The sequence below is a fragment of the Erigeron canadensis genome, chromosome 3 (assembly GCF_010389155.1).
Source record: "Erigeron canadensis isolate Cc75 chromosome 3, C_canadensis_v1, whole genome shotgun sequence".
NCBI lineage: Eukaryota > Viridiplantae > Streptophyta > Magnoliopsida > Asterales > Asteraceae > Erigeron > Erigeron canadensis.
In genome coordinates, this window is record NC_057763.1 from 6,482,335 (window position 1) to 6,501,683 (window position 19,349).

The 19,349-nt window shown below is 32.1% G+C and overlaps 1 protein-coding gene across 1 annotated transcript; it reads right to left on the bottom strand.

Annotated features, from left to right (window-relative positions):
• Positions 1-1,026: 1,026 nt before the first annotated feature.
• LOC122591300 (plasma membrane ATPase 4) lies at positions 1,027-10,064 on the bottom strand. Its single transcript, XM_043763541.1, has 16 exons — positions 9,727-10,064; positions 5,974-6,093; positions 5,643-5,879; positions 4,795-5,556; positions 4,434-4,556; positions 4,238-4,342; positions 3,997-4,141; positions 3,744-3,908; positions 3,410-3,648; positions 3,290-3,322; positions 3,124-3,205; positions 2,888-3,048; positions 2,644-2,817; positions 2,264-2,446; positions 1,990-2,171; positions 1,027-1,362 (listed from the first exon to the last, which is right to left on the bottom strand). The coding sequence occupies exons 1-16, from the start codon at positions 9,781-9,783 to the stop codon at positions 1,266-1,268; spliced, it is 2,865 nt and encodes a 954-aa protein (XP_043619476.1). The 5' UTR covers positions 9,784-10,064; the 3' UTR covers positions 1,027-1,265.
• Positions 10,065-19,349: the final 9,285 nt, after the last annotated feature.

Here is a 19,349-nt window from a genome sequence, read left to right on the forward strand (position 1 = left end):
GGAAATGGAAAATAAGAAAAACATGTTTTCAAGTATTCTATTGAAAAGTAGAATACATATATTTTGTTTTCTTGGAAACATTTTTAGAAAAGTATGATTGAAATGTGTTTTCTGTTTTTCATGTTTTCTTATAAAACAAAAATGAACTAAAAGAGGTGTTTAATGCGCCCTTATATATTATATATCTTTACTAAGAACTAGTATGAAACTAAATGAACTATTTTATATATATATACAAATATTAGTAAAATACGATACTTATCTTGTAAATTCTTATATGCTAGAAAGGTGAAAATATAATTCCATATTTTTTTGGGTAAGTGTACCTTGCTAACTTTTAAATCCATATTTTTTTTTTCTTATTCTAAACTTGTATTGCATCTTATGTCTTTGTTTTCTTTCAAGAGACGGTAGTATCGAATTTCATTTCGAAAAATTAAGATTTACATGATAAAGAAAGTCACAAGGATGCAAACATCGACATAGAAATTTTTTACAAAAAAATTGGTCCATAGGCAAGATATGGTTCACCTTAGTCAAAATGTTGCATACTGGATCATCGTTGTAGCAACATTTGAGCAAAGAAAAGTATGTCTAATTGGTAAACGGTGATTCTAGATTTCTAGTCAATATTCCAAATCTTCTAAGCATATTCTAGGTCCTTAGTTCAGCTAATGGTTGAGACTTAAAGAGTCGCCAGCTTCAATGTACAGAGTGACCCATTGGGTGAATGGGTGTTGAGAGGTTTAAAAGCTGAAAAGAAACTTATAGTTGTCAAGAAATTGATAACCAACAAGACCCTGTTCCTGATACAGTATGTATATATTATTGCAAAGGAAGCTACTCAATAGTTGAGGACTTTACGTCATGCCATAATTCCAACAAATGCCTAGTTCCAAATCCAAGCACGTGAGAAAGAAACAAAATGTGCATGTGCCGCTTGCAAGAAACAAGCAGCAGCCACTGCACACCGTCATTGATCGACTCATATAACAAAGCAACGGCTAAAAAAACGACACCATCAAATGATTTAAAGATGGAAACTACGTCATGGAAATGTTTTACATGCTTTCATTCTTTCTAAAACATACACAAAGCAGAAACAGCCATACGCAGTAGTAATACTCGGAAAAACAGAACCAGTAACAGTTTTGGGGGTATATATTCCAGCATAAAATGCCCTTCCCCATACCAATTATCATCATCAACTTCTACTAGTCTCATAATTAGTTAACAAGAAAAAGATTCATTTCCTGTGAGCTCTCTTAAACTGTGTAATGCTGTTGAATCGTGTCGATATCCAACCCCTTCAGCTTTACGACCGACTCAACATGCCCCTTCAGAGTAAGAACCTCCCGAAGCCTGTACAGAACACAATGTTATATTAACCTCTTTTTAATTGAAATTAGTCATGAAATTAGTTGTGGGAGATTGGAATTTGACTTATTTATGGGTCATTTTAGGATGTTATTATATTTCTAACAGCTCAAACAAACAATAAGTAAATTGAACAAATTATAGTAAAAATATAGCAATTGGTTGAACTGGATGTGCCTAGGAACAACCAGAAGTGAGCGATCTCGACCCATACAAAAACTGTCAATTATGACCTCACCTGATTACCCAACCCCACACGACCTGGATCATTCTGTAACCTCTAAAGTTTTATAAGCATCCACAATGGTAAAACTTGAAAAGATTTATAAGTTTGTCTAGATTAATCTTTTTCACCTTACAATCCTTGTCCTTTTGTAATTCTATGTTCACCATGCATTGATTTTTATAATTATTTTAAAATATATGCATTTAAATATAAGGCTCAAATAACTTAACCACTTCATAACCCCTAGACCTCTTCATGACACATAAGCATGAAACACAAAGTCACGATTATACACAAAAAGAATAAACCTCTTCAATTTTTATAAACCTAATTTTTAAACCATTGTAAATGTCATTAGGCTATACTTTGAAACATGCATAACAAACCTTGCGACTTCAGCGCGTCTCTTAGCCTGCTCTGCTATTTCAGAAAGTTCCCGGTAGCTTGTCTTTTCATTAAAGATATTTGACGTTTCTGGTGCTTGAAGCCCGTGCAGTGTTCTCTGGGCAAGAGCCCATTGTGCCTCTCTCTCTTCTTTTCCATAATCTTTCTTGGTTGTGAAAGCAGTCTGTTTTAAAGATCACAATTATACCTCAAGTTGAGAATATGTTTCACTATTTGAATTGAACTTTATCAAATCTAAGAAAAAGGAATGCCAACCTTGTTTTCAAGCAAGTTGTGCCAGGCTTTTCCACTAAGAATGTATCTGATGGCGAATTTCATAACATCGAGAGGGAAGTAAAACACGATACTGTACAGCCAGATGACGCCAGCCCATCCCCAACCAACACCCTTAATTCTTGCAAACTCCCAGTTGGCGTACACTGCTATTAAAGTCGCAACCTGAAATTTTTCGTAAATCCAAACTTTTATGGATCATTGCATGTAATACAAATGCATCAAAAGAACTTACAAAAAGAGCAATACAAATCCAACTTAAGAGATAAGCATGCAGATAACTTTTACTTCAGACCAAATTGCCATTTCTGGTTTATAGATAACAATGTATCTTGTAAGAAGGTAAGAGTTAGTTTATTTACCAGTTGTGCTGCCATGAAAGCAAACAGCAGTAAGTAACCAGGGCGCTCAATAAACGACCAACTTCGAGAACGAGTGACAAAAATCAGAGCCTGGCTCACTATACTGACTTGAAGATATAAAGCAGCCATCATCTCGACTTCACTGTCTCTAAGAGATCTCACACCAAATTTATCCTGTGACAGACTGTGGTGAGACTTACCGCACATTTGTGAATTTTATATTTTCAAATGTAACTTCACTTACCGAGAAAAAGTCCGTGTCCCTCATGATCCAGAAGAATATGACAGTCATTAAGGCTAGATAACCACCAAGCACAATACCGGTGGCAAAGATCTCTTTAAGTTTCCAGCTATCGGGCAATGGGGATGGTTTCACCCTATCCTTAGAGATTGTCATGATTGTTCCTTTAAGTAAATAGAGTTAATTTGTTAAAATTACAGTCATGGAAGTTGCTTATATCAATAAAAGTGAAAACTTACCATCATTAAGGATTGCAATAATCAAAACCATGAACGGTGAGAAGTCAAACTTCCATATCAAAGCGATGAACATAAATCCAAACTACATAAAAAAAAAAGTAAGTTATGTAATGAACTTGGCATTACTATCACAAGCGTAATGATACAAATGTCACCTACAACTTACCACAATACGAATGGTGATGGAAACAGCATAGATCTGCAATACGAGAACATGTTAGTGTTAATAGCTACAAGATGTGTTCATGTAATGATTATGAAAACATATAGTATGACAAGAACTAACGGTGTAATTCTTCATTCTCTGGAAAATGGCTCGACTTGTAAGCACTGCACTGATAATAACACTGAGCCCGGGTTCAGTTAGCACAATGTCAGAAGCACTCCTTGCAGCATCAGTAGCATCAGCAACAGCAATACCAATATCGGCCTTCTTCAAAGCAGGAGCATCATTCACACCATCTCCAGTCATTCCACAGATATGTTTTCTTTCTTGTAACTTCTTCACAATTTCATACTTGTGTTCTATATTATTTATGTTCATTTAAAAATTAGTAACATACAATAACTGATAGACAAAAAAAGAAGTAATAACGGGTGCAATAAAAAACAACATCCACCTGGGAAGACTCCAGCAAAGCCATCAGCTTTCTCAATCAACTCTTCAACAGGGAGTGCTGCAATTGATGCATCTTTGTGGCCACCAAGCAAAGAAGAAGAAGGGTACATGTTTGTTCCCATACCAAGCCGTCTACCAGTCTCCTTAGCAATGGCAAGTTGGTCACCTATACATTGATAATAAGGCCTGATTTATATATCATATTAACGAAGAAAATATAAATATTTTCATAATCAGTAGGTATGATTGATTACCAGTGATCATTTTCACGTTTACACCAAGATTGAGAGCTCTGCGAATGGTCTCAGCACTGTCATGCCTTGGCGGGTCAAATAGGGACAACAATCCAACAAATTGCCATGGACCACCAGGGCTTTCCTTTGTTTGTTCAGGCACTTCCTAGATATTCCAATACATAGAGTAAGTAAATCATGATCAATCATTAGAGAGAGGTGTGACCTATGAATGTGCATAAGAAAGATGTTAAATGTATACCTGTCTTGCAACAGCCAAAGAACGCAACCCACGTTCAGCAAATTTATCAATCATGGCATGAACTTTTCTTTTTAAATCTTCTTTGCATCCACACAAAGTCAAAATCTGATCCAATAGTTAATAAGAGAAATATTACACTTAGTTACCAGATAAATAATGAGGCACTAATTATAGACAAAAAAAAAGTGAAACTTACCTGTTCTGGAGCACCTTTGCTTGATCTATGCCAGTTGCCACGGTCATCGATGTAAGTCAAAGCTGTTCTCTTGTCAACAGGATTGAATGGAAAGAAATGGATTTCTCTAATTCCAGCTCGAGCCTACAGAAAAGTCATACACATCATCATGAGCAATAAACTGGATTTAGAAAGCTAGACCACAACTAAGGGTGGAAAAATGAGTGGAACGGGTCAATACTTTTCAGATTTAATATTATTCAGTATTCTTATGCATTGAAATTCAATTTGGACTATATTTCGCCCGTTAGACCTGTTTCCCTTGTAAATATGATTTCATTTTACCTGCATAAAAGTTAACCAGGGATAAAGAATTAGATACCTCTTTAGGATCAGCAAGGGTTCCAACTATGGCAGCATCAATAGCATCCTGGTTTTCAGTTCTTGAAGCCCTGGCAGCATAAAGCAACACCTGCTCCTTATCCACACCTTTAGCAAACACCTCTATCAAGTTTTTATCAACTGAAAGTTTGTTAAGAGTCAATGTTCCAGTCTTATCACTACAAAGGACATCCATTCCGGCCATCTCTTCAATTGCAGTCATTCTTTTTGTAATAGCACCCTGCTGTGATAGCCTATGCGATCCAATAGCCATGGTAACGGAAAGAACGGTAGGCATAGCAATTGGAATTCCACCAATAAGCAACACCAACAGATTATCAATTCCACTTCTGTACGGCCTATGCTGAATTGGGTACATGACGACTACCTCAACCAACATTCCAACAGCAATGGAGCAAATACAGAAGTTACCAATTGCTGTAAGAACTTGCTGGAAATGGCCAACTTGATTAGTGCTATCCACAAGATGCGCAGCCTTCCCAAAAAAGGTGTGAACACCAGTTGCAATAACAACAGCCTCAATTTCACCTTGCTTGCAAGTTGATCCAGAAAATACCTCATCATAAGGATTCTTGTTCACAGGAAGTGATTCCCCAGTAAGGGCGGACTGGTCAATCTTTAATGGATCCCCTTCTAAAAGACGTGCATCAGCAGGAACAATATCACCAAGTTTGATACTGATGATATCTCCCGGCACCAAAATTGCAGCGTCTTGCTCACTCCAACGACCGTCCCTCAGAACCTGCAGTAACGGAAGGTGGGTCATTATATAACTCATGTGGCATCTAAATCTTGAATGCTAATTCTTCTTAGTAATTTGCAGTATACCTTGGTTTTAGGGGCAAGACCAGCCATAAGTGCAGCTGCAGCATTGCCAGCATTGTTTTCTTCAATGAAACTAATGGTTGAGTTGATAACAAGAAGGCAAACAATACCGACAAAGTCTTGCCAATCTGGTGGTTTTCCACCTCCATTGGCCATTAAAATTGCCATAATGGCTGCAGCTTCCATGACCCATGATAGAGGATTCCACATGAACCCAAGAAACTTGAGCAACTTGCTTTCCTGGAATCAATGAAAAAGAGAATCATTACTCATTAACCATTAGCTAAGAAATGGAGACCAATATTACTTTAATCACCATCACGAGTGACCATACCTTTTTCTCCTCCAGCTTGTTAGGTCCAAATATTTGAAGTCTTGTGGCTCCCTCATCTGCACTTAGACCTTCTCGGTTACATTTCAACTGTTCAAACACCTCCTCAATTGGTACTTTTTCCTGTAGTTACGAGTAAAAAATGATAAACGAGATGAAGATCATAATTAGCAAACACATAACTTAACTAATTTAGTTATGTTAATTCATAACCCATGGAGTAAAACTGGTATTTTGAACTTGACCGCCATAAAAGGGTGTTTGGGATTGCTTATTGTTTGCTTACATGCTTATTGCTTTTTTAAGTAGATAATCAAAAACAAACACACTTTCGGAAACCTCTAATCTGCTTTTTTTATAAGAAACAAGCATATATTTCTTTATAAACAGTTGCATGCCTCGATTAATTAGGTTGGATTAGATACTTGAAGATTTAGAATTTTTATTATAATTGATTAGGTAAAAACATAAAATCAAGTGCAAATAATTACTTACTAAGCAAAAAATAATTAATTACAGAATAATCAATTATACAAGTCACAAAGTTGCTTTACATTATTTTATTGTTTATCATTACTTATACTCCACCACTTCATATGACTGGAATCTGGTTCCAATGATTATGACACAAAACAAAAAATCAGGAAAAGATTCTAGGTCCACTAAAAATGGAACAAATTTATTTTGGTTTGGTACTAATATAAAAATAATCAGATATAATTATAGTGCTACCAAAGGCTTTGGTCACTTTGTACTTTTTGCTAAGCTACTTTAGAGACACATAGAAACCAGACACATCTAACATGCCTGACCATCCTTGATGGAGAAGTTTGGAATATATCAAATCTCCTGATCACAATTCATACAACACATACTTTGTATTTAGTGGGGTGGGGGAGATGTTGCCAAAAGTAGTCCTATCCATTAAACCACAGGTAAAAAAATATACTTTAGATTATCGAAACCAAAAGGTAGATTTAATTTGTCAAAAAATCAACTGATCAAGCTAACATTCATCGAAATTATCTTTGATATATTAGGCTGAAACCTAAAGTCCAGGGAACTTAAATGCTTTGTATATTATGGAAAAAGTAAAGTAAATTAAACTTGTCCTGAAATAAATGGTTTGCCATTAATTAGCAAGTTAGCAAAGACGTCTTTTATATAACAAAGAATAGTAATATCATAAATACAAGATTACTACTTTGATTCCAATGGAAAGCTATTAGTTAGACTAATACGACATTTATTACAAAACATGAGTAAAGGAAACATAACAAATTCAGATGTTTTCTTTTTTTATACTTCAAAAGCCAAAACTGTGAATTATGAAGATGATGAAATGAAACAAAAACAAATGAAAAACAAAAAAGAAAATAGGTATACACCTATTCACATGGGGGGATATGGAATATGAATATGAACAAAAAAAGAGACATGGAATGGATGGTTGAGTAACGCAAGTTGACTTTCCACTAAACTGAAATGGGGGGACCCATATATAATTTTGCATCCACTAAAAAGAAGGCACCTACCTTGGCTTCTATTAGAGAAGGAAAGAAAGAAACAAACAAACGGGTGGGTGGCACTCAAACACCGAATATGAAAAAGCTCCAAAAAGCCTAACCAAATAACCCACACCACAAAAGCAAGGGCACATCGAGAAAATTGTGCCGCCAAATTAAAATACTAGTTGCATACATATTCGAAAGATAGACAAAAGATACAAGTAACATTGCTAAAACAAATTTTGATAATAAATAAATAGTTTAAAAAGTGGAAGAAATCTTTCTCCTACGAGTTTTTCACTCAAATGTGTATGACATAATCATATGTATATTTCGTGATGGCACTCCGCACTCTATATTTATTTAGGAAGAAGATTCAACCAGATATATCTTCTCTTTTTTATTTTAGTCCATATATCCGAAACAGGTAGCTTGCTTTCAATAGCAGAAATATTATTTATTATTATATATGTAACTAAAAATAACACGGGTTTTTGCTTTCTTTTCTTCTTGTTTTCATGTTGGAATGTAAATATAAATAAAAAAATGAATAATTATTGGTATGATCAATAAATACAAAGAAACATAGTCAGGAGTCGTTAGTCAGAGCCGTTTGACAAAATAAAAAAGCATAAAATAAGACTCTAGCAAGGGTACCACGGACATGTACCCATTAATTCAACATACACGTTCCAATCAATTATTTTAAAAGGTTGTTTCACAATCCTCTCTCTCTCTCCCTCTTGAATTCCTTAACTTGAACAAAATTTTTTACCAATACCAATATCCTTGCTACAGATAAATATTTTACAATAAAATCATAACTTAAGATTAGACTTGTATGAATGGATAAATATAAAGAATGAGATTACATCTTGTTATTAAAGAATGATAATCTTTTAAACTAAAATGTATTTTACCCCACTCTCATGATATTTACTAATAAGATTTTGAAAATAAAACTTTTTGAGAACAAAAAAGCTTTTGGTTCATGAAAATAAAACTATAGTAACAAATAAAATGTTCAATAAAACTATGTAATTAATAATGTATGGATTTTGGTGTATAGTCACCCTGCACATGTTTAATTTTTGATATAAAACAAAAGGAAAGGATTTGATCATTGCAATTTTTACACCTACAATTTGTTAAATCAACAACATATGCCCTTACAATTACATGTAACATTCATTGGGGAAAAAGTCAGTAAAACTTTTATTTTAAAATGAAAAATTAAAAAAAAAAAAAAATCTCAACAGAATATATCCAGATTTGATGCCTAACAAATATCCGATATTTTCTAAAAATATAAACGATTCATACAAACTTTATCAAAATCAAAATACCTTAACATTTCCCTATTTTTCCTCCTTGATTTATTATTCAAACTAATTTCCATAAATTTTTTGCACAATCTGACTAACAAATTTTTGAATACTATCAACTTTATACACTGTTGACCATTTAGTCAAAATAGATTTTAGTACATGATACAGAGAATCAATCTGTATTCACTGGATTACCATAAAACCTAAAATTCCTAATTAACTGTCCCAAACGATTCATCTGCCTCCATTTAATTATCATTAAATAATAATTAGTTAAATAATATTATAATTATGATTAAAATAATATTATAATTATTATATAAGCTCAGTAGCTCACAGACTCACACAGAGAGATACGCCTTGAAAGTGATAGCAGAAGAAGGATAAAATACAGTTGTTTAAAATTGATTATAAAAAATATATGAAAATTTACTTTGTCGATTAGCATGGAAACCGTACAGAAAATTGAAATCAATATTTTAATCGACTTTGTAACTGATTTCAATAGAATATAAAGTAATCAGTTTAATTGTTTGTTTGTGAGAAAAATAGTGTTTGTCACATGCTTCAACACACACCAGAAACTATATAAACTTACAATACACATATAAATATATATAGATACATATATATATATACACATATTATGACGATTCAGCGTTAATAAACAACGATTATAAACACAATTTTAATCAGAAAACTATAAGTAGCTTCAATCAATTACTGTAGCACGTTATTCAAATCCATATATATATATATATACACACACAGATAGATTCATAGATATACACAATACGACGATTTTGCGTTAATAAACAACGATTATATACACAATTTTAATCAGAAAACTGTAAGGAGTTTCAATAAATTAAAATCAATATATATATATGAGTAAGGGAAGGGGAATAAAAAGAATATACCAGATCAACGGTCTCGTTTTTAATCTCTTCGAGACTAAGAGCCTTATCGCCACCCATGGTTGCGGCAGCAGCAGGAGCTAGTGGTTGGCGATGACGCCGAGAAATCAGAAATTAAATTTTTATATTTTTTTTTATTATTAATTAAATGTTAAGTATTGGGGGAATTGGAATTGGAAAATTATTTAATAAGGTGAGAATGAGAGAGAGAGAGAGAGAGAGAGAGAGAATGTGTGAGAATTTGAATTAATCTCAAACAGAGCTTCTCCCCCAAACAAACAGATAGATTATATATATATATAGATAGATATAAAATATCGAGAGTGTGAAATGGTGTGTGTGTGTGTGTTGTTATGAGATGGATAGAGAGAGGAGTAGAAGGAGTGAAATGGTATTGAGTGTCTTTATATACGCTTTTCATTCAGAGCTCCCCCCTGTTATCACCTCCCTCCACCTTCTTTTTCGTTTCTATTTTCCTATCTTTCTTTCTTTTTATTATTATTATTTTTTTATTATTCGTTTTATTTGGCTAAACGCAACCTAGACTTTAATTAAAATGTATTAAATAGTTGTAAACTTATTATAAAATTCATAATGAACTTCTAATATGTAAAATATAAGTTTTTTATACACGTTACTGCATTTAGCATTTTCTTTGTCATATTTTGTAGAAAAACATCACAAATATGTCACCTTTGAGAATCAAAGTCATGAGCGGTGAAAAAAAACCTCAAATGGTAGGCCACATATTTCCCCCACCGTTCTCTTTTTTCAATTAAATAAAAAAATTCATCCAAATCATTCAAAATAATTTATCTCACAAACCGTAAATCGTTAGATGAAAAAAAAAAGTATGGGTACTTGAGTAGTCTTAAAATTTCGTCCTCTTTCATTAGAGATACAATCCTATATATTTTTAACGACTTTTTAATTTTCGTTTTTTTTTCTAGGTACTTGTGTACCTACACATGTGTAGAATCGTTGTTTTCACATTTAAATTAGTAAATAATCATATGTACACAACAATGAAGGTTAAAGGCGGAACCCGTCAATCCATGGCGGAGCCATGGTGACCAAGGGCGAAGCCCGTCAGTCCATGGCGGAGCCATAGGAGCTAAGAGCGGAGTCCATTAAGTAGATCACCCATCACCTGTCACCCTCTATGACTTATCACCCTTTATAACCTATCACCCTCAATGACCTATCACCCCCACCAGCTACCCTTTATGAATATTCTTAAGGGCGAAGCCCATTCTGAATCACAATTTTCGTTCAACTTACAAATGTATATGTTATGTATAAGTATCAAAAAGAAAACGAAATTAAAAAGTTATCAAAAGTATATCAAATTGCATCTCTAATGGAAGTGGACGGAATTTTAAGACTACCCATACTTTTTTTTTCATCTAACGATTTACGGTTTGTGAGATAAAGCATTTTGAATGATTTGGATAAATTTTTTTATTCAATTGAAGAGAGAAATATGTGGCCTAGAATTTGTGACCCAGAATTATTCTCGTGTTCTTTTAATTGTGAGTTCTTAAAATAACTCATCCCTGTATTGATATACTTCATAATTATAGGTTTATAAAATAAAAATAAGTAATAAATTAATTAATAATATAATATAAGAGTTTTATCTTATACTTTTATTTTTTCAATCAATACCTTTTTAGTAATTTTATATTTTGTTTTTATCTTTATAATTATAATTAATAATATTATTAAATTTATTAGCTGTTGAAAGTATTCACTAAATTTTAACACATAACTCAAACAAACAAAATTATCAAAATGCAGCGTAGCTGTCCAATGTCTTGGGTGTTCGTTTATTTAGCCTGGCTATTTGCATAGCGGGTCACTAATTATATTTAGTATTTCGTAATTCAACAACATTGCCAAAGAGTTATGGATTCCATTCACAATAATTGAAACAAAAGAATGTAAATGCTAAGTTGTTATACACTAATTGTTTCTTCTTATAAAATAATAATGATAAGCACAAAATATAGTTTTACCATCAACAAGAGATACAAAAAAAATATATTACACTAATACAACTTTTTTTTCTGAACATTTAGTCAGTATGTGACATCAGGGAAACTTCACCGTATAATGGTGAAGCCTTACACATACCCTAGACAACGAGATGTTAACCATGGGCCGTTACATATAATCGGAGGAAAAAACCCCAAGACTTGTCATCCTTAAGAATCAAACTCAAGACCTTAGATAAAATCTAAGATGACTCTTACCAGTTAAAGTAGTGATTGACCACTAATACAATTACTTAAAGTATGAATTGTTATAAATGACATATTTGGATCGGAAACCACTAAAGAATGATGCGAATTTTTTTGGAACCATGTTAGGGAAGCTGCACTCTTGGATTGTGGAGGACTTGTGGTGGTCATGTCATATGGTCTTCATCTACATTAATAGATGTCGTGGTTGGTATGTTAATCTAGTTGATTGTCATCCATTTAAGCATGTCATCTGTCTAGTTGCTGTTAGTCTCCGATGCATAGTTGGGATTACATCAAGTTAAAAACACCACAAAGTAAAACCGATAGTTCAGTTTTCGTTAATTAGAAATTATTCTTGTGTTTTGGTTGGGTGGTTGCACACATATATTGAAAGAAGAAAAACCAATGTCTGCAATCACCACTGCTACTTCAAAATAAAAAGTTGTCATTAACCAAACCCTTAAAAGATTTGTTTCTAAGTTGGATAATTAAATAACTTAGAAAAGAAAAATCTTGACAAAAAGACTCATCGTATATGTGGATAAAAATGTAGAGTCATTTATCGAAATTGGATGGCTAGATAACTATAACTCAAAAGGTATATCTTAAAATAAAATTGTTTTTGTCAAACACAAATTTCAATGATTTCGGGAATTTTTGAAATTGAAGTCGTCACTTAAATCAATAAAAGATTGATGACCGTTTGTGTGATCATATAGAGCTCCTAAAAGAAACTGTCAATGCGTATTTTATGGACTTAGAATCCACTGTGCTAGCTAGCTGGGTCTTTCACATGACAATCGATCTCGTATACATTTAGGATAATATTTGCAACGTATGCATACATGACCTCATTTGCCTTGCCTACACCTTAGTCTTGTGACTACAAGTCTACAACTATAAAATATATACGTTCTTGATGTACATCATATCGGTCAATAAAAATAATTGGGTATCATGAGATCTTAAAGTTTAATTCATGAATCAGGACTTTAGAGGGGTTTTTTTTTTCCCGAATGAGCTTTTGAACGATGGGTATCTTTGGAAGTGGCGGCACCAAGGTAGTGTATGGAGGGGTGTTCGATTCACCCTTCCCAATTAAGTAGGAATGTGAGATACGGTTTTAAAATAATTATGCGCGATTCTAGTAGTACATCAAATAACATTTCAAATTAACCATTAAAAAAATAAACATCCGCAAGTCATTTGTGTATACAACTTTTTTTCATACATTAAATAAACTATGTCCAAAATGTTATAATGTGCACAAACTAACGTTTTTTTCTATTGTATGCATAAACTTAGTGAAAATGTTCAAATCATGCAATGTGTATACGTGGCAGCCCGTATGAGCTGCCACGTGTAAAAAAAAAATTTTTTAACCGGCCACGTGTAAGATTTTTATTGGTCGGTCACAAAAAATTGCATGATATAAACTTTTTTTATTAAGTTTATGCATATAATAAAAAAAAAACAAAACTTTAGTTCGTGCACACTATAACCTTTTGGACATAGTTTGTTGCATTGTAACACACTAAACCCTACATTAAAGGTATAACTATTTTACTTTTTTTAACAAGCTTATAAGTAAAAAATGTTTTATGTGCAATGAGTATCAATGAGTATAAATCTGTTATACTAATGATGTATCAATAAGTATAAGTGAAAAAATGCATGTAATTTTGTTTAACGAGAAAATTTTTTATGTAAATACCAATATATCATCTCTCTTGTTAAGTTGAAAAGTCACAAAACATTGTTTGTAACTTTGTATTGTAAACCGATAAAGCTAATGTATTAAACATGTAAACCTTTTAAGCCTCATGTTTTTCATACCCTATACACATCTCTTATATTACTCGTAGTAAAATAAATTGTTTTCATAAGACTTTTTTCCATTAAAAAAAACAATCTATCAGTTTTCTTAAAACGATAGTGTTAGATATTATCATATTAATTATTCGAATCTAACAGTGACATTCATGATGAGCAGTATACTAGAAGTTGAAAATCACACACTCTTGTATAACAAGAGTGACAAAACGTATGCCCACACGCTCAAAAAGTAAATACTTGAAACCATGAGGAATTAAGATTCGATCCTAGATTTACAAGCTGACATCCTATCCGCCAATTGTTTTTTAAAATTCATGACATGATAAGATGTTTGTGTTTCAATTTTTTTTAATAATAATATTTCATCTTCTCATTTTCTCATTCTTTTTTCAAACTCATACGTTTTTCTATTTTATTGCACGAAAGCTTATTGATTTAAAATTGATAAGTTTTCTTTCTATAATCTTTATTCATGATGCTTTCATTCTTATTGATGATATATTTTATTTAAATACAGACTTGGTTCGTTGTTATGATTATTAAGAATATTATTATTGGCTATAAATCTTTTAATCTGAGTAGTTTTTTATTTGGATTCTGTGCATGTGATTTTAATCTGGTTTAATGATTCTAAAATTCACTTGTTAGATTTAAAGGTTAATATTTTCTCATGTCACATACTAGAGTTGAATATTTATATATTTAATGTGTATAATATATATATATATATATTTTAAATTATAATAAAATATGGATAGTCTCATAGAGTTGGCAACGACAATCCGTTACTCATTATTAGGTATATACGAGTTACACATGGATCAAATAAATAACAACAAAAGTTTTATTAAATCGATTAGCTATTATAGTCATATACAAGAAAAACATATAATCTTAGTCTCCCATTTATTTCACATTGCAATTGTCTTTTTGCTAATGAAGTTGATAGCTTTTCTGAACATTCAGTCGGTATGCGACATCAGGGAAATCTCATCGTATAATGGTGAAGCCTTGCACGTACCCTAGACAACGAGATGTTGACCATGGACCGTTACAAGTATTCGGAGGAAAAAAAAACCCAGACTTGTCATCTTTAAGGATCGAACTCAATACTTTGGGTAAAACTTGGGATGTCTCTGACTAGTTGGACTAGTCATTATTGGCTATTGATAAGGTGTCTGATCTTGAATGTATTTATCTTGATTCAAGTCTCACTTTCACTTTCCACATTTATGAGAGTCGATTTATAAGATATTTTTTAAAAGTCTTGTGTTACATATCAGTCATTCGTATATAATAATGTAAGAATATAATAGAAGTATAATAATATGCCGCTAAAAAGAGTTATCTTTCTGTTTGATAACTAGAATTAGAAAACTTAATTAATGATAACATATGACGTGTCACTTGTCGCAATGAAAGTTTATGTTAACAAAAAGACCATCTCATGAATGATTTTAGTATCGTGAGATAATAGATTAATTAATTAAGGTCAAATTTGTTTTTCGTTTTGTTGTCCAATGTCCATCGCCTAAGTTAGTCATTATTTCTTACAAAATGATTTCAATTTCAGAAAAAACCAATGTTAAAAAATCCATTTTGTTATTCCCAAAAGAATTTTATTTACAACAAAATTTGAATTCAAGACTTTACTTCCGACATAATAAACATAAAAATTTATTTTAAGTGTGTCCAAATTACTTTTATTGTTTATTCTTTTTTGGCCTAATCTAAGAAATGTTTAGTAGTATATCCCTCATAAAGTAATAGAGTCCCGAATTCTCAAGGTACAATCATAATTTGAGAAAGTAAAAAAGTCAAATTCTTTTAATTATCCATTGAGGCAAAGTCCAAACTGTAGACGGACGATGACCCATCGATCGATCGGTTGCATGGTTCCTTGAGATGATAACCTTATTGACACACGCCATCCAATATGCGGTTATTTATGGGTCCGTCTTAATAACAATGAAGGGCTCCTAACCCCTATTACATATGAGCCATTACTTACCTTGGACCATACCAGTCACCTCTAAAGGTAGCTACAACTTATCTCTTCATTTCATTTTCATTGTATATATCTGTACCTTATCGAAACTTAAGTTACGTAATTACAATATATCATCAAAACATGTTTTAAGAGATTTATGCCTTGAAAAGTTATATATTAAGAATGGAAAATGATTATGTGCCTAATTTAGTTAAAAATTTATGTAATTTTCCAACTTTAAGTAAAGATATAGACTATTCATTACCTTCATACTCAAATGAATAGCCATAGCTGCAAAGAACAAGAAATTATCACATTTACTCCCTCAAATAATACCACATTCCACATTGTTTATGAAACTGAGACATTTGATTCTAGAAGAAAAAAATTGATCTAATTAAAGAATGGTCCAACAAGCCAACAACACTTATTTTCACTTTTTCCTTACATTCTTCACTATTTTATCATTTCCAATTAATTCAATACAAAAATAAAATTTTTTTTATTTTTTTTAATTCAGGCGGGCTGGAGATAATTTTAACTAGCAATTTGCTGGACTTCTAACCCCCTCCTCATGGAAAATACTTTGAGATAAGAAATCCCAAGACTCAAACCCGAGACTTTAGGAAAAACTCACCTCCTGGGACCATATAATGGATTTAGATTATATCTCTGGTCAACCCACCTAGTGGAGTTATTTAATACAAAAATAAAAGATAACTCCATATTTATTAAATTAAAACTCTTTTAATTATTAAAATACAACATTACATTAATAAATAAATTATCATTAAAAAGATTACATAAATGATAATACATCGCAGGGATGAGTTAATTTGAGAATTCATAGAAAAAAAAAATTCAAGAACAAATCTGAACCACACATTTTTTTCTCTCTTTCTCTCTTTTCAATTAAATAATAAAATTTATTCAAATCATTCAAAATGTTTTATATTACAAATCGTAAATCGTTAGACGAAACAAAAAGCATAGGTATTCTTAAAATTTTGTCCTCTTTCATTAGAGATCTAATTCGATATACTTTTGACAGTTTTTTAATTTTTATTTTCTTTTTGGTACTTACACATAACTTACACATGTGTAAGTTGAACAAAAATTATGATTCGGAGCGGGTTTCGCCCTTAAGGATATTCATAAACCAAAGCTGATGGGGGTAATAGGTCATTGAGGGTGATAGGTCATAGTGTGATAGGTCATAGAGGGTGATAGGTCATTTAGGTGACCGGTGATGGGTAATCTACCTAACGGGCTCCGCCCTTAGCCGCTATGGCTCTGCCATGCGGGCTCCGCCCTTAACCTTCATTGTTGTATACATAGGTTTATTTATTAATTTACATGTGAAAACAATGATCCTACACATGTGTAGGTATACAAGTACAAGGGAAAAAAACGAAAATTAAAAAGTCGTCAAAAGTATCTCGAATTGGATTTCTAATGAATGAGGACAAAATTTTAAGACTACCCATATACTTTGTTTCATTTAACGATTTACGGTTTGTGAGATAAAACATATTGAATGATTTGGATAAATTTTATTATTTAATTGAAGAGGGAGAAAGATAAGAGAAATATGTGGTCCATAATGGTTCTTGAGTTTTTTTTTATGAGTTTTTAAATAACCCTTCCTCTACGACACCTTTTTTTTTTTTTTTGAAAAATAAATAGTTGTACTTAACTTGAGATTGTTTAATTTTTAGACACCGTAGAAATTTTTGTATAACAATCTCTATATTTATATTTTTCACATGTATATTCATAACGGCATATTAGTTGAAAAAATATATATTAATCATGTGTCATTACAGTAAAAAATTACTAATGAAAAATTGATAATACATGTTAAGCCTTCATATAACAACTAAAATTTTTGATTTAACATTCTATCATATTTTGTATTTTGGATAAATGTTCGCATAAAAAATATAAATAACTTGATTGCTAATATATTAATGCTTGATAAATAAAACAAACCAAACTACAAATAGATTGAGTTACATTGTTTACTTGGTGACACACATCTTTCATATTCTAATAATGGTTAACGCAATCAAAACTCATTGTATTCTTAATGAAATACTTAATATAATTTTTTTTTAACGACATTCTATTCTACTCCTACTTCTAAATTACACGTATACCTGTAAACTAAGAATCTAGAAAAACCTCTATTAATCCACCCTCAGAAATGTAAGAAGTGTGACTCAAACCCAGGTGGATCCTCCCAAGGTCAAAGACCTTACCAATGGGACACCAACGTCATTAACAAATACAAATTACATCATTTGATAAGTTTGACGATGGACGTTTATCATAGTGTCATACGAAACGTTTGACACCATAAATGAATGATTAGTGGAGTAGCTTCCCTATGATTTCATTCAACCCTTTTGATAAGTTATAAGTTTTGATTCTTAGATGCATTATTTTATGAAACATGGATTTATTGTTTTATGGGTCTTAAGTATAAGATATTGGTATTTGTATGTTATTTTAAATTCTTCAGCTTTTGTTATATCCGTTCACTGAGCTTTTTGCTCAGTCATATTCTTTTTTCTTTCTTATACGGCAGGTGATTAAGCTGACTTTGGGGATGAGAGAAGAGAGTAGATAAAAGCGGACTTAGCACTCATTTGCTTTAGAGTTTTATTTCAAGTTTTAATTAGTACCTTTGAATACTTTGTCAAGTTGACTTTTGTCTTGACTTTGTTTTGATTTTGAATAAGATTAACGCCATTTTTGATCTTTTAGTTCTTTGATACCATTTTTTATTGTTTAAAAAGTTACGTTCGTTACAGAATGGTATCAGGGCATAGGTTCTTTCTTATAAGAACGTAGTTCTTAGTTATGACCTGTGAGTTGTGGGAATGCGTGATTAGTTAATCTATGGTTCCGTTAAGGTTTATACTCACCACAGATTCTTTTCTGTAGAAACTTAAGACCTAAGTTTTGACCTGTGAGATTGGGTAGACTCTTGGTTAGGATTTCTCTTTCAATTTCGAGATCGAAATACTTTATTTTAGTAGGTGGAGTTGAAATATTCTATAAAATTCAAAACACTATAATTTCAAAACACTATAATGTGAAAATATGAAAAAAGAAAAAATTTAAAGCAAAAGGGAAATGTTATGTTTATAATAATAATAATAATAATAATAATAATAATAATAATAATTGTTAGGTCCAGATTTACTGGACTCGTTCCATACGTGACTACTGGAGCCCTCTGAAGATTTGTCCAGAAATTATGTGAAGACCAGTGAACAACTTACTTGTACAGTAATCTGGATTCCACCAGATTCGTTCACTGGACTTCACTCCAGTCAAGATCTTTCCACTGAAGTCTGAAGAAATAAGTCTGACAAATAGCGGAGCTCACTGGAAGACTTACCAGATCTCCTGACTGGAGTCCTTGTCAGTGTTCTAGACCTTACAAGTCTGAACACTGATTACGAGGAATTGACTCTATGCCTTTACATGCCTTTAACCGGACAATCCATTTGTCCTTTGTTAAAAGCCTTACACGCATGTAAAGG